General features: G+C 43.9%; 1 protein-coding gene across 1 annotated transcript; it reads left to right on the forward strand.

The window, feature by feature from the left end:
• Positions 1-6,781: 6,781 nt before the first annotated feature.
• On the forward strand, positions 6,782-16,102 carry WNT9B (Wnt family member 9B). Its single transcript, XM_026864753.1, has 4 exons — positions 6,782-6,886; positions 8,635-8,891; positions 14,462-14,727; positions 15,626-16,102. Exons 1-4 carry the CDS (start codon positions 6,864-6,866, stop codon positions 16,100-16,102), a joined length of 1,023 nt encoding a protein of 340 aa, XP_026720554.1. The 5' UTR covers positions 6,782-6,863.
• The last annotated feature ends 904 nt before the right edge of the window (positions 16,103-17,006 follow it).

A 17,006-nucleotide genomic window follows, 5' to 3' on the forward strand; every position in this document is an offset into this window, starting at 1 on the left:
TGTAATAAAAAGTGAAGGAGGATTTTGGGTGGCTATCTGCAGGGAGAGGACCTGAACCCCTTCTGTTGTGTACAGTGGATTTGGCAAAGGTGAAGTATTGCTGTTTGACAGCTGTGAAGAAAACGCCAAGTTTGATTCGGCCAGACAAAGGTAAGGCAAGAAATGTATAGGGTAGTCCAGCAAAAATGGTCCAAGGGTCCAGGAAAGATGAAGATCACCTATAAATATAAAAAATGAAGTCTCCCCAGGGAGAACCCAGCCTTACAATGGAGAAATAATGGCAGCTGTGGGTAGATCTCAGAAGAGCACCCTCCCAGTACCGGGGTTGTTTGCCCATCTGGTGTTGGTGCACTGGCTGTGCTTAACAGACAGTGAACTGCCGGGGCTGGGTCCGCAGAGGGCAATGTTAAAGTCTGCTTTTAAGAGGGAGGCAGAAAATAAGCTCTGCATGAGAAGTGGTCTAGCTGTTCCGGTTATGTCGGGCTTGCCTGGCTCATCAGATGTCGGGTCCAGGAGTGGCCGTCCCCCTGTGTACAGACAGTGCACACCGCTTCCTTTGTGCTTGTTTTGTTTTCACCTTTGCTTCAATCCTCCCGGTGCTGCAGCCTCCTGTAAGGTATTCCCTGCTTGTCTTAGCCATGCTTTTTCTTTCCGGATGTGCAACTCCTTGGGCAGGTGGGAGTCTCTCTAGACCACACTGAAAGCTCTCAGCCTCCTGTTGCCATCTTAGGGGCTGTGATTCAAAGTGAAAAGTGGCTTAGGATGTGTTGGAGGGCAAAGAGCTCCTCACGGAGTCTAAGAGGGTCAGAGCAGGACTCGGAAAAGACCCACCTCAGGTAGGACGTTGTTGGGTAGGCAGAACCTTGAGAAGATTAAAGCCTTCTCCTGGGGAGGCCTCCATGGAGCAGGCTGCAACACGTCTCATCCACGGGCCAGTCTGACCCGTGCTCCGTGGGCAGTCAGATCTGCTGGAGCGTTGCTTTATAACTCATTCTGAAATACCTGTGGTAGGTGCAGAGGCACCAGGCTTCCTGGAATTTCACATGATGTGCTGTCTTGATTCACAGCTCCTTTTAGTTCAGCCTCCCTGTGTCCTCTGTATTTACTGCTAGTTCTACTCCCATCAAAGTCAGTGGCACAACTGTTGCTCATTTCATGATGTAAGAATTTTTTTGGTCCCTTAGTGAGTCAAACCAACACAACTGCAGGTGTATTGAAGCTTGGGCTTGCATAGTTTTGAATAGAGCATAATATGTCAGATGACATCTTAATGTAAATATGAGGCATCATATTCAAAACGTTGCATCACCTCCCCTGTATCCTTCTAGAGATGTTGTGTAAGCTTTGTTTGTTGTCCAGTTGGCCCAGTTATCTACATTCCTACGCTTGCTTTGGTAACTGTTTGTTATTGAGTTTCCCTGATAAATCTAATGGACCAAATCTACTACAAACAGGGGCTCTGCTCTCCAGTTCTGAGTGCTCCTGGAAAGTTTTCTGAAGATGTTTCTATTCCTGTTGAGCTGATAAATTAAATGCTCCTATTACTTACAGGCTGCATAGTAATTCCTTAAAGTACAGTACATCAGGAGGGTTTGTTACAGCATTTTTTTTTTGCATTGTCAACCATACAGAATGCTGGGATATTTTAAAAGGGCATATTAGCACAAAGAGAGCAAAAATGGAGAGGGAAGGCAACTTTCAGCTGAGACTTGAAAAGATGGAGTCTGTAGTGATTGCCACAGCAGAGATGATGTGGGACTACACATGCATTGGATAGATAAGGGCTTTTCACAGACACTTTTTGATTACCTTCAGTTCCCAAATTCTCTTTAGTCACTATTTCAGAGTATCATATTTTCTAAAAAATTGTCCCACTCGATGCTGAGTGTTTCATGTAGGGAATGCTCCATGAAACGTGTGGGAATGTGGCCAGTCCAGAGTTAGACTGAAAAATCTGAGCTCCCATGTAATGATTGACCGGCCTGCGTTGGGGTCGCAGCAGGGAGTGCGCTGCCCCCGAAATGAAGAGCTACATGGAGATATTTCATGTGACTGAGTTGAGAGGTGGAAGGATTTAAACCGAGTATGTCCAGACTGTGGCAACCCAGAGCAGGTAAGGATGAAGAACCTGGTGAAGTTAGAGTGAACAAGTCAACTGGTGCACAGGCAGTAACTGCAGTGGTTCCCAGCTAAATCCTCACACCAGGTTACACATTCCTCTCATCCCAAAACAGCCAGCTCTTTTGATGCAAGAATTCTCCCTGCTGTTCTCTGTGGAGTTTCAGGAGAACTCTTTTAAAAAGATGAGTCTGTATCTGGACACATCATCTGTTCCTGTTCCCAAAGAGGGTTTGCAGCAAGCAGAAAAGCCCATTGAAAAGGATTCCAACTCATAACCTCACAGAAACCTCACCTGAGTTTTTAATTCAAGCTCTTTTTGTGAGGAACAGAAAGCTTGACGGAAAACCTGGAGGCTAACAGGTATAAAGACACTTGCCAGAGGGTCTGAAATGAAAACTTTGATGGAGAAAAGTAAAAATCTTTGAGATAAATAATTTATCCAAAGAGGCTGCTTAGGGGATTTGTGCCACCTTCTCTGTAGACAGCGGGTGGTACAAAGCATGGGGGACCATCCCATTTAGTCAAGACAGTACAGCACTGCTGCTGGCCATCCCTTTGCCCAGGGACAAATACTGAAGATTAAATAGTGCTGCTTCTGAAAGGATTAAATCTCTGTTCCGCTGAGCTGCCAGGGAGAGAGGAGAGCTGAGGACCTGTTGTGCACCGTGGTGGCCTTGGTTTGATCTGTCATTGTCCCGTATTCTCTGAGACTTTCCTGAATGCTTGTTGCAGCTATCTGTGGGGTGTAGATATTTCTGTGGAACATGAAAGGCCTGTGAAATCAGATATGGAGTAATGTTGTGGCTCCCTTTGATTTTTCTCCTTACTTGGGAGAGGTAGAAAAGGCATATTTTTAGGGGGTTTTAAGACCTTTCAGATCCAGAGGACATTGGGCATTGCACAGGAACAGGCTCTCATTAAAAGTCTCTTAAGCAGCTGGAATGTGGCTGGAAGGAGATTAAAGGAAATACATGTATTTAGCAAAGTGCTTAGACAGAAAAGTAGAGAGAAATAAAAGTTTGAGAACCTTATTGTTCTTTCAGATTGCTAACAGGTGTGCATTAATTCAAAGAGTTTACTTTTTTTTTTTCCATATGATCTGTAGATAATAAACTCTAAATCATCTAGAAACGATGTGCAGTTTGCCTAACTGCAAATATCTGCATACTTTATATTTAATCTTGTAAGAATGTTCTTTTACTGTGATCTTGATCTGATCCTATGTTAGTTTTACCCTAATAAAACACAGTTATAGTCAGAGCCTGCAAGCCTCTACTCCTATGGGTAATCTCAGCTGTGTCTGACTCTGAGAGTGGCTTCTGCTCCCAGCTGTGCCACTGGTCAACTGCCTGACCTTGGGCAACTCCTTTAATGTCTCTTCCGACGTATCTAAATTGAAAGTTATGTGAGGCACGAGTTTTGAGAGTTTTGTCTGTGTACTGATCTTATGCAATGGATCCCAATCTCTGTAGGAGCCTCCAAGCACAGCGGTATAATTTTTTCATGCTGCCATTTACATGTTTTAGGTAATGAGTGCGATAGTTCATATGAGGGAGACTTTCACAGAAAGGTATATTCCAGGTAACTTTAGCCACATGTCTTAGACTAAACCAATTTACTGCTTATTTCCTTTACTCCTCAGTGCCTGATTTCCATCTGGTTATTTTTGTCCTCCATTTCTAGAGGAAAACCAAGTTACTTTGTGTGTTGCAACTTTAGAAATTCCCAAATAAAAAAGAAAAAAACGACAGAAAATGAAGTATTAATTTAAGTTTGCCTGTGCAACCAGCTATTTGTGTAGGGTGCTGTATTACCTCTGTCAGAATTTAAACTGTTGCTGGATCCAATTTTAGAAAGTGTTTTTCCCCATGAAGCTTTTGCTTTGCGTAGTGCAAAAGTCACCTTAGACTTGGTGCGATTGTCCTGTGTGTGGCCCCAGGCTGTATTTCCTATGCACTAAGAGATTGCTCTGAAAATGTAATAAAATTCTTCAGAGGTTGTTTTTATGGTGCCCGTCATTATCCTGTTTGAGTTTTCCACAAATATTAATATCCAGCATTCTTCAGGGTCTGAGGAATGGCAATACCACTTTCTCCCAAATCTCACTGGCCACTGGCAGGTCACAGGACATCCTTCAGATAATCCCTGTCTAAGACTGTAGGAACAGCTGGGTCAGACCAAAGGTTCATGTCACTTCACAACCTGGTTTCAACACTGGGTAACAATAAACGTGAAGACAAAAGCATAAGAAGGAACAGGGTAGCAGATAGTGATGCTCTCTCAGAACACTCTCCAGCTTCTGCCAGTCTGCACCTCAAGAATTTCCTGTGTCAGAATCTTTGTGTTCAATGGTGCCTTAGGAATGTTTCTTCCAGGGTTTTGTATGAAGGCATGTATGCTGTAGCATACCTAGTGTCCTGCGTTAAGAAGGGCTGCAAGTTTAACTACAGCCTCTGCACTCCATTTAATTTATTTTTACTCTCTCAGTTAATAAGTTAATACAATTCCCCTTGGTTCTTGTATATTAGAGGTAAGAATAATCTTTCTTTACTCGATTGCAGGTCAGTTATGATTTTATAACCCTGTTCTAGCATTCCTTTTTCTTCTAGTGGAAATTGTGTAAGATTTCCAGTCTAGCTATTTGTCTTCATACACAAACTATTTTGAAAATCTGTCAGCTTCATCAGTCCAAGCAGACTGTAGCATCTGGCTTATCCTTGGTCTTTCTGTTCAACGAATCCTTCAGAGTAGGTTTATGAGGCATGACTGATTTCTACAGAAGCTGTGTTGACTCTTCTCCACTATTCTCTGGTTAACCTTGTCCACTAATTCTACTCTGTTCTTAGAGTTTCTGACAACTTGCCCAGTACAGCTTTCTCCTGTTCTGTGTAGATCATCACATCTCATAAACATTTGAAGATCTGTTTGCTTCCTTTTCTACCTTTTATACTCATGCAGTTTTAAGCAATAACTTTTGCACCACGTTTTCCTTGCGGAGTCAGCACTCTGATGTGAATACTTGGACATCCAGTGAGCTACAGAAGAGCACGCAGTCTTGACTTTACAGTTGCTACTTGAGGAAATGCATCAAAGCTCCTGAAATGGGGAAGCTCAGTAACCCTTAGTTAAATTGTATCTGCTTGAGGTCTGAATTCCTGACTTCAGCTTTCATCCTATGGGTCTTGCTTTGCCTTTTTTTTTAGTGGTTTGGTAAACCAGTAGACAAAAGCACTGTCTACTGTATCTTTTCCCCATGAGAAGGGATTAATGAATTTTAGGCCCATGTCCTAGCCCCTTGAGATGAGCATGTATAATGACAAGAACAAGATGTGAGCAGTTTCTCTGTTTTATTCCCAGTTGAGGTCATACTATTGGACTTCAGGGAAACAGAGACACCAAACCTCCACACTAGAGCTCCTGATGCTTCTGAAGCCCCTGTGAAAAGGAAAGGCTGAGGACTGACCACATCTTGTGTAGGAAGGAGATGACTAGTCTAAATAATCAGTAAAGCTACTGCTGCTGTCTCAGAAATATCTGACAAGGGATGAATGTCAGTTTAGTTGGGATGGAGGACACTAAAACAAGGATGAAGACTGGCAGGACAGGAGCTCTTTTTGTTCTGAGAAGGGATTTTGGGGAGTTAAGATGCTCAGCATGGGTGGTAGTTCTGTTGGTGTGTGGACAATCAGTAGCTTAGTAGACAGGAGTTCAGTAAAACTGCATATGTGACTTCCAAGCAGTGAGCAATTTCAGTGTTGTTATATGAAGCTCTTAAACTCCTCTTCCCAGTGTCAATTCACTTTTTCTTATTTCTTCTGTCTGTGTTGTGAACTTGGGAAACTTTGCTGCATGGGAACACAGATACTGCATGGCAAATGGAGAATAACCACACCTTGCATTTAACTGGTTAGCAAGTGATCTTCCAGGGGTGTGAGCGCTGGAATCCCATTACCAAGCAAAGTCTGGGGCTCTGGCTTTCTGGGTGAGTGCTGGTATTCCCCCAACTCACGTAATAGCAACACGTCTTCCTGAACACAGCATTGTCCCGGTGAGTTTGAACATCCCTAAGAAGTCAAACTTGAGTTGATGTCTGAGCCTCTCCCTGCTCATGCTGGAGTTGGCACATCTTGGACTTCAGAGCTTGTACAGAGCATGTGCTTATGCACCCAGAGTAATACAACTTCAATGAACACTTCTATCAGTTTTTAAGCATCACAGTGAATCAGGCAAAACTGAGAAGCTTTCTCATCATGTGTTGATCTCAATCACCTGGGTCAATCTTTCACCCCTCACCACAGTTCCTCCAGCTCAGGACTGCCATGTCCTTTGTGCACCGGCTGTTGCTGCCCAAGCTGGGGAGTGTTTGCTGCCAGATAGGGCTTTGAACTTCGGAGTATGAATTGCTCTCTGAAGCTTATCAAGCTGTGTTAATTCCAGTTTCTTGGGCTGAACCTAGCCCCAAATATCTGTCTCTGTTTCCGGTATTGCCTGTTTATTTCTTGGCTCTCACTGGAACATCTCATGTTTCTGTCCCCCAGTTCAGCAGTGACAACAGAATTAAGAGATTCTTCCCACCCACTTGGTTTCTAAAGTTTAATACTTGCTGTGTGATTCACAATGATTCCTTGGGTTTTGGTTCGTTTGCAGGTCTCTGGATGACTTCCATGTGTTAGCTAATTGCACTTGTTCCTAATTACGGACGTGTGAGTGCATCTGAAGGTTGTAGGCTACTGTGAGAACAAATGCAGAAGTGCTGCGGGGACAGGTCAGCTGGACTGTGCTGTAACTCCCATGCCAGGGTAGACTGGACTGACTACAGAGAGATTTAGACATCTAGCTCAGAAATAGATGTCTATAGAGTATGTGGAGGACTAAAATCTCAGCTGTGGTGCTTGACTTTCATCCTCCATAATGAAGATTATATCCCTGATAAGAGTATGGTCTTACTTGAACAGTTGAGTGTTAGAAATACCTGTCTTTGGTGGAGCCAGGTAACTTTTCATTTTGATCACTTCCACTGATTAAAATTCTTTTCCTGTGAAGTGGAATGTGGAAGACAATGTGGACACTTGTCATGTTCACTGGCACAGACTTTCCTCTGTTCTCTCCACCAGCACAGACTGGCATTTGCTGTGCTGAAACATGCACCTGGGAACAGGACCAGTCAGACCTGGTCAGACAATGTAGCTGTGAAAGAGCCATGCTTTTACACGGAACCCGGTGATGGTGCAGAGGTGAAGAATGTCACTTCCTGCATTGCTGTGGGGAGTTGCTTGCTTGGCGTTGTACCAGCTTTCTAACTCCTGTCCATCGCCACCTGGCTTGGTTTGTCAAGCACTGAGCTGTGCAGACAAGGTGATGGAGAATGGCTGTACCACTGGTGGGGGTGCCAGCCGCCAGAGATGCATCTTTGTAGATGCTTCAGAAATTGCTCCTGATTGCATCCCTCCTCTCCAGCTTTGCTAGTCTGACTCCCACACTCACTTCATGCAGCCACGTAGCCCAGTTTGCCTGACTGGGGGAGAGGACCAAGAACCAGCTGGCTCATCTATATGTCCAGGTTGAACTACCTGTGGACTTGCAAAGGAAAAAATGGGGTTTGGGGGGAGAGGTGTAGTCTGCATATATTAATGCTGGGGACAAGATGTGTCCAAAAGTAAAGGTTCTAGGACATTTCCATTTATCTGTCTGTTTTTTGGGGGGTCAGGGAGTTGAAGCACTCTGTGATTCTTACCTGGTGGTCAGGAGAGGCACTCCTGATTGCTGTTGTGCAAATCCGTGACTGTTCCCCATTTGTTTGCAGCCTTCAAATCTTGCATCGAAGTTAAATAATTTCTCTGTGTTTACAAGCATCCTAAAGATATTAAGGGAGATAAATTCTGCAAGAAAAATATTTTCTTGCCGTGAAAAGTGAAACTATTTGTCTCAAAAATTTGTGACATTTTCCAGCCAAATTACATATAAACACATATAAGTGCATTGCTGTTGCATTTGGCAATACATTTTCAGTTGACCTTTCCTTTAGTTTTTCAACAAGAAAATGTTTTCCAGCAGAAGTCATGCTTGCTCTAGAAAGGTGGTTATTGGTAATATCTCTCCACTGGTCTTTCCTAGCGATGTGTCCTGTCGTGGTACCAGGGCACACCAAACCCTGGAAGGACGCTTAATGCTTTGTGGAGTTAGCACAGAGCTGGGACATACAGTGATCTGCAGCACCACTGAGTAAAAGAGATCTCTGTGTGTGATGGTGAATGTGCTGTGAAGGAGACAAAACTGCAGGGGTGTGAACATGTTCTCTGCATGGAGTCGAGAAAACTTCCTGCCCAAGGTTGCTGGTGGCAGCACAAGCGTTTCTTCTTTCTCCCCACAGGATTAGTCTGCTCCTTCCCTTGGTGTGTGGTGGAGATGGGATACCCCTGACCAGCAGCTTTCTGAATATCCTTCCCCTGGTCACCTTCCCTCTTCCACGACTGCCCTCTTCCAGACCTCACCGCCTTTTCTGCTTCCTTTCAGCTTGACTGGCAAAGAAGCTCTGACCCACTTCCCATCCCTGGGACCCTCGACAAGCTCTGCCCAGGGGAAGGTCCACGTGAAGCAGTGCGACTTGCTGAAGCTGTCCCGCAAGCAGAAGAGGCTGTGCCGGAGGGAGCCTGGCCTGGCAGAGACCCTGCGGGATGCCATCCGGCTTGGGATCATGGAGTGCCAGTACCAGTTCCGCAGCGAGCGCTGGAACTGCAGCCTGGAGGGAAGGACCAGCCTGCTGAAGCGAGGTACAAGGTAGTCTTTTGCTTGCAGTATAAAATCTCACTTGGTGCTGTAGCCCCTGGAATATTCATCTCAAAGTGGGGCAGGAACCAGGTAGTGCGGAGATCATGTTTTGCCTAGGAGTGGGAGCTGTGGAATTTAGGGCCTTTTGCCACAAAATATGCCTTATTCTCATCTTTCCTGCGCTGCTTGTCAGGGATTGAAGAGTAGAAGGAAGTTCACACCCTTGGCTTGTGGATTTTTGTCTGAAACCAAAGTTTCCGAGACTGACCATCTTCCTTGGCTGGCAATCAGGGATAGTACTGTGAAAAATAAGGGTTAGTGCTTTATGTCAAGGGACATTTTAAGAAAATACTCTTGTTAGCTTTTGGGATGTTTTTGTATATGAATCTCTGTTGTTCTCAAACACAGAATTTAATCCTAATTTGCTGTTTGAAAAACTTTATCAACATTAAAGTATTTCAGTACATGTTGACAAATGTCTCCTAAGACTCTTTCACATATATTTGGAGTTTCTGCAGAAGTTCAGAAGGAGCGTACAGAAGAGCCACTGGTTTCTGTTTCACAAAATACTTGAGGGGAAGAAAATGTCTTGTAAATTCTGTATCTGAGGTAGGAAGGAGCATAATAAATCCTTCAAATTATAAGAACTTGAGAAAAATAGAATGAAGACAGACCTTATTTCTTAATGAAAGCTCCCAGAGCATGCACATAGACTTTACTAAACCTGTCCTTATCCAAACAGTGCCTGACCAGCTCTTACTGAGTTTCAGCACTTCAGTAATGTTTGGTAGCATTTACTAAGTTTCAGTCTTCAGTAAAACTGAATTTCAGTCCTTTGATAAGGTTTAGTAACTTAATGTTTTTCAAGGGCCCTGAATAAGCCAATATTCACTTTGGTGAAATTAAAATGTTAGTTTTAATTAACATTAGAATTGAAACTTTTAAACATTTCCATTTAAAATTATCAAATTTTATTAAATATTAAGTTAATATTCTTGTAAACCAGCACATGCAAGATTAGATTTGCTTCACTGCAACGCTTTTCTTGGGAATTTTTTAGCACACTGTAGAAGAATCACTCCATGATCATTTTGAGTGACTTTCTGACATCTGTACCTTCATCAACCTCAAGGAACTTGAAAATGACAATTGAATAATCCTCATCTTCACATAGCTGGAAAACATTTAATTATCTTGTGGTGGCATGCCTCAACATTTCCATGGACTCCTGACTGACAAAATAAAATATCACCTGTAATTTAAAACCTGTTTTGGCAGATGAGGATAAGTGTTTGAAAACTTTTATTACACAGTCTTAAGGATCAAATGATGATTTAATACAGAAAAGTATGCTATGTACATCTCCTGTATGAGAGTGCAGTTGGCGAGAAGCAATTATTAGTTTTCATCTTCCTTTAACTTGCCAATAGGGGAGTTTCTTTCACGAAGAACATGAGCACTTTCAGCTGACACTTCTGATATATTTCTCCCCTACTCTTACTGCTGTTTTGTTGCTGCCTTGGAAATTCTTGGTCAGGCAGTGGACTATGCTCCTTTCACCCAAGTAGTGATGAAGAGTTTTAGAAGTGATTAAATCATTTGATAACACCCACAGCGTTTGTAACAGTATGGCTTTATGAGTGAAAGGGGTAAAAAGATCATGTCCCGGTGAGATGGTTCATTTTTGTAACAGGTGAAAAGCCACACTTAATTTGTAGTCACAGCTGAAAAACTGCTACAACTGATTCAGATCACGGAAGCTTTCCCTGCTTTTTTAGTAACTAAGAAACAAATGCCAAGGGCTGATTTATTTTCACAGTCCACACTATCTGTTGTTTTGCACTGACACTCTGGATTCAACTGGGAAACAACTTTGCATAACCTACAGCTCGTCAATGACTGTTGCAGTCACTTGTGATGGGTATTACTCTTCAGTGATCCATGAAGATAGATTTAAAATGATTCTGTGGAGAGCCATTTCAAGCCATCTTGTTGCACAGTGACTGCTGGTGTCTTTATAAAAAGTTTGTAAAGCATTGATGATCTTTTTGTTTCCAAGGTGTGCCATAAAGGCAGTCAGTTGTTGCTGGAGGTCAGGTGAGCAGTATTTCATCTCGGACAGCATGGTGACTGGGGGAAATCAAATACCTGCAGCAAAGCCAACTCAGATCCAGTCACAGAAAAATCCTTCTTCAGAAAGGAGCATGCTACGATCCTTCCATCCATTAACCCATTGCTCTGCTTCATGTTGGTTAGATTCTTTGACCTTGAAACAGTGGTTTCAGTGATGCCATGAGGAATCTAGGAATGGTATAGCACAGGAACAGTGGCTCAGAGACATAGAATTTCCATCACTGGAGATTTTGAGAACTCGATTGGACAAAGCTCTGAGCAACTTTATCTGGTTTTGGAGTTAGCCCTGCTTTGAGCAGGAGGTTGTACTAAAGACCTTGAAGTCCTTCCACCCTGAATGTTTCTACAATTCTATAGCTTTCTGGTCTGCTCTTTTCTGTTTGTTTGTTTGGGTTTGTTTTTTTGGTGGTGGTGGAGTTTTTTTTCTTTCTTTCCCCCCCCCCCCCCCCCCCCCCCCCCCCCCCCCCCCCCCCCGAGAGATGTCTCTTCCACTTGCTCTGAAATGCTCACACTATCTTTATTGTGTTGAAAAATTGCATTGAAAAATCTTTGACCTTAAGTATTTTTCCTTTGGCAGAATCATCACATAGCTAAACTCCTCCTATTATAGTTTTCCTTGTGGTCTAGAGCACACCACACCACAGAAGAGTGTCTTGCCATTGCAGCAAACGTCTTTCCATATTTATAAGCTGCTGAGCTAAGAAATAATTCCAGAGAGCTCAGGGGAAGACTTGGACATGTGCAAGGTCCTACCAGGGGGAGCCAGCTTGCTTCAACATCTTGAAATTCAACTATGTGCTGAATGTTTACAACCAAACTGCCCAGCAAAGACATCTGCATTTAGATGTTCCCCCTTGCACCGTGTTTATTTCATTTAGTCACTAGCAACGCAGTCAAAGGGGTCAGGAGAGTGACTCATCCCCAGACCAGACCCTGAGAGCCTGGGCATCGGCTCCAGGCTCCGCTGGCTGTGGTGACAAGAGCTCCATTGACATGGTTGGAGGGTAGATGCCCAGGACACATGGAGAAACCTCTACTTAGATCTTCTCAAATTATGCTTGTTGGAGCTGATTTCTGCTCATTTGTGCTGCGTCCTACTGAAAATCCAGCTCCAACAGTCGCTCTGGTGCTCACTGTTATTCCACACGGGCTTAAGGACCATTCAGTTTTTCCTTTACTCATGTGATTTGTGAATTAAACAATTAAATTGTGGTCAGTCCTTATGACAAAGTAGACGGAATCATCTTAGACTTTTCCAACAAGCATTTGGCAGCCTGGTGACATTGAGCCTTTGCCATAAAAGGAGGTGGGAGGGGGGAAAAAGAAGGAGACACTTTGAAAGTATGCTCGTTATCTTCAGTTACTGCTGTCTGCAGTGGCCTGACCACAAGCAATGGCCTCTGATTTCAAGTGGGTTGAAATCTGGCCAGCACTTACGTGGAGTGCCACAGAAGAAACCAAGCCATCACTGGTCAGAAATAGCAGAAGCCGTGTGGTATTCCACAAAGTCAGATTTAGCAGGGTGTGTGGAGCTGACGGGTACTTCTAGCTTTATATGGTATGGGAAAGTGTTTCTAAAATGCTTTCCTCTCTTCTGGTATCAGGATGTCAGCTAGGATATTGGGAATCTGGTAAGCATTTGGAGATTAGCTTTTCTAAAACTTTTTGATGGATTTGGTGACATTTTCTCATTATTCTTCCAGTATGCTGAGAGATTTTATAGAGCATCATCAACCAGAGAACTTAGTTGCAAATTACTTGTCCCACCAACTACAATAGTGAGTTAGAAGTAGTTTGTTGGTTGATCTCCTTGATCTCTTCCACATTTTCTAGATTCTCTCATTCACATCCATACTGTCGCTGGATCTTTCATCTAAAATTCTGGAATTCCAAAGAGGTCTTAGGAAGCCTGTATTGAAGTTGCTAATGCAGCCTCTCCATTATGTCCATGATTAGTCATTTTTTCATTCTTCTTTCTGATAGCTATCAGAAGAAATCTTTGTCCCTTTCTCTGGTATGATTTATGGTGACCTCACTCGGATCTCAGCAGTCAGTGGTCTGATTTATTACAGCTGGGTGGGAATTCTTTGAGGGAAAAGAATGATGGAAAGATTTGAGGTTGGACTGGATGAATTCTAGAGGTGCCTTCCAACCTATACTCAAAGCAGGGCTAGATGCAAGACTAGATCAGGTCTCTGGTTCTCTCTCTCTCTTCCAGTTTTGGAGGAAACAGATTTGTTTCCTTCTCATGTGGAAGGAAATTTGGAATTTTTCAATGTGGAATATTTTTGCTTCAATGTGTTTTCTTCCAGGCAATGTACAAGTGCTCTATTTTTCATAAACCAACATTTTTTTGTTTTGGCCAATCTTATCTATTCCTGCTCACCAAGCTATTGATCAGTCACCTGTCTTTCTCTTCCCAGCAGTGCTTCATAAACTGTGGACTTGTTAAGCAATTTTCCATTAATAGTTTTGTTTTCTGCAAATAATCTTTAGAGGCGATACTAAGATTTTCCCCTGGATTAAACATGAGAGGAGGTAAGTAGTCAAAATAAAATATTTTGGTGTTTAGGTCAGGTTTGTGTCAATCAGGATATTCTGGAACTTCTGTGGAGCCCATCAGTGTCACATCAACATACCCATTCCTATCTGATCTCATGTCTTCAGACTGAATTTTTATGCAGGCACGGTACTTTTTTTCCTGGTTAAAAGGTCATGGTGTGTCATGGTCACATACCCCAGAGCAGACATCACCAAGCTGGGAAGCCTGCTTTAGGAAGGAAAATAGCTTCAGGAAGTATCACCGCAGTCACTGGGAGTAGCCAATTTACAAGGAAGTCAGAAAACCCACCCATGTGTGGGAGAGTTGGCCTTCTTGCCCATTATGTCCTTCAACATGGAACCTTTCCCAGTCAAACTACATGTGATCTTTCCATATGAAACACTACTACTGTGCCAACACAGTCCTAGTTAAAAACATTTTTAAATAACAGGTCAGATTTTAAAAATATTTTTTAAGCCACAACATGATTTCGATGATGGTCTCTGTTCACACCTATCAGCTCTGTGGTGAGGATGAGGACAAATGGAATTTCATGACTGTTGCTTTTTGCCGTTGATTTTCCCAGGACTGTTTGGCTGTTGCCACCCATCTGTTGATTCACGACTGGTCGCCTGTCTCCATATTGAATCAGTCGCGGTCACTAGGAGAGACCAGGGTGTTGAAACCAGTTACTTGATCATGAACCAGTTACTTGAAACATGATATTGAGTTTCTCTGCTAGGAATGGTGTGCAGGTAATGGAAGAGTTTTGTCTCTGTATTTCTAAGTATCGCTCTTGGTTTTAGTTCATGGACAGTCAAGAGAGCCAGTGAGGTGGATGAATACCTGATTTTGCCTTTCCTGCTCCTACCCTTTCCTAATCTTTCTCCTGTGCAGGTTTTAAGGAAACTGCCTTCCTCTATGCAGTGTCCTCTGCAGCGCTCACCCACTCCCTGGCCAGAGCGTGTAGTGCTGGGCGCATGGAGCGCTGCACCTGCGATGACTCCCCAGACCTGGAGAACCGCAAGGCCTGGCAATGGGGCGTTTGTGGAGACAACCTCAAATACAGCACCAAGTTCCTGAAAAAATTCTTGGGTCAGAAGAGGATTGGCAAAGACCTGCGGGCCAAGGTGGACATCCACAACACCAATGTTGGCATCAAGGTGAGGAGCTGCACTAGCAGGCCTAGAATGAAGTTAGGACTCAGTGCAATTCTAACCCATCCTCAGCTGAGGCTGTTTGTGAGAGGGGTATTCACTGCTCCTACTCACAAACCAGACCTGTTTACCTGTGTGTCGTGGACCTTACAGTACTGAGAGATCCCTGGAATGTCTCCTGAGCTCTGGTGTGAGGAGCTGCCTGTTGAGTGGCAGAGTAGCATCCTGTATTTTCCTCTAGTGTTAACATGGGCTGAGTGACAGCAATATGCAGCACAGTAACGCTGTGAAATGCAATGGCTGAATTACTCTGTGGGTTATGCCACAGCCACAGGGAGCTTTGAGAACAGCTAGAGCATCAGAGCTGGTGGGACGTGTGAAGTAGATTAAAGGTTGACACTCTCGAGGTCAGTTATGAGTCTGCTGATGATTTGCTATGGAACTAGTCAGGTCACAAGTTTGGGTCAGGGAGACCATTAGATCAAACATTTTGACCTGTATGTTACAGGATACTGATTTATAATCATTTTTCTATTTACTGAGTCCAACTACTTGTTCAGTTAGAGCACTGTCTTCATTTGAATATGCCAAAGGGAATCCACCACACTGGGCATTGTCAGTTTTATGGTTGACTACCTCTGCTATTCCAAATAGGCTTAGTAAGAATTTCTTTAGTATTCAGGCATTTGTCCTCATTCAGTCTTTCTACCCTCTGGCTCACTAGTCAACTTTGTAGCCATTCCTCTGTTTTTTTTCTGGTTTTTAGTTTTTCCTCTTTAAAATAGGAGTAATACCAATAAAAGTGAAGTACTTCCAGGCTGTCTGCAATCTGAGATGTTGCCTCTACCCAGAACTAGGCTCATGGTCCTGGCAGATAATGAGTCCCACTTCTCTTCCTCATCAGGCTGTGAAAAATGGTCTCAAAACCACATGCAAGTGCCATGGTGTCTCCGGCTCATGTGCTGTCCGGACATGCTGGAAGCAGCTTTCACCTTTCCATGAGATTGGGCGACTGCTGAAGCTGCGCTACGATGATGCCGTCAAGGTCTTCAGTACCACCAATGACGCTGTGGGACACTCGGAGCTGGCTGGCCCACAGAGACACGGCCATTCTCCCAAGCACCCCGCTTCGCCCCGCTCTACTGACCTTGTGTATGTGGAAGACTCCCCCAGTTTCTGTCGTCCCAGCAAATACTCCCTGGGAACTGCTGGGAGGACCTGCTCTCGGGAAGGCAACTGTGACAGCATGTGCTGTGGACGAGGCTATAACACCCAGAGCCGTCTGGTTACCTTCTCCTGCCACTGTCAGGTGCAGTGGTGCTGCTATGTTGAGTGCCAACAGTGCATGCAAGAAGAGGTGGTCTACAGCTGCAAGCAGTAAAGACAGTGTTAGAGGGTCAAGACAAGTTATAGAGTACAAGGAAGCAATAGGGAGAGAGAGACACGATTCTCTGCTGTGGGGTGAGGGCAAAGGCAAGCACCAAAAATGTCCAGTGCTCCTGTTATCTCAATGTTGAGATCCTCTGATCTGAGGAGAGCCTCTGTATGAGGGTTTTGTCAGGTATCGGATCAGGAAGGAGGGGCAGGGAGCCGGGGTAATGTGGGGACAGCAGAGACACTGAAGCAGTCAAAAATATCTCTCGTGAGCTGAAACTTGTACTCTCGTCTGCAGGAATATCTCCCTCCTCCATTCCACACTTGCATTTATGCAAATGTGTTGGGGTGGTGACACTGAAACACTGGGGGTTTGTGCCCTGCTTCCTGGAGAGAAGAGAATTAAGGGACTGGGGAGGCAACTAATGAGAGACTGGATCCTGATGTAGCAGGGACAGCTGTGTTCCTGCACCAAGGCAAAATGACTCTGCCAGTGGGGGATTTTCAGTGCTGTTCTCTGGGACCCGGTTGAAATCCTTCTGCTTTGAACTCAGAGACACATTGTTGAGTAGTTTCATTGTGATGCAAGAACTGTGCCTCAGAAATACCAGTTTACAAAGAAATGGAGCTCATGTCCATCATCCCCCAGGTCTATAGTTCAGATGTTAGGATCCAAGTGGATTTTAGCCATGTTTTAACCTTGCTGTATGCAGGAGATCTGGAATTGCCTCTGTTACAGTGAATGAATCCCAGGAACTCAGCTGAGGTCTGTGAAGTTACCCCTCTACAGCATGGTGTCTTGCAGGGGGTTATTTTACGGTGGTGGATCCAGGGTGATGGCACCAATAATGCATCTCTCTTCCCCTGTCCCAATCAAATTATCAATTATCTTTTTGTTTTATGTGTACCAC

This window comes from Athene cunicularia (genome assembly GCF_003259725.1).
Source record: "Athene cunicularia isolate RWA chromosome 27 unlocalized genomic scaffold, athCun1 chr27_part1, whole genome shotgun sequence".
Classification (NCBI taxonomy): domain Eukaryota; kingdom Metazoa; phylum Chordata; class Aves; order Strigiformes; family Strigidae; genus Athene; species Athene cunicularia.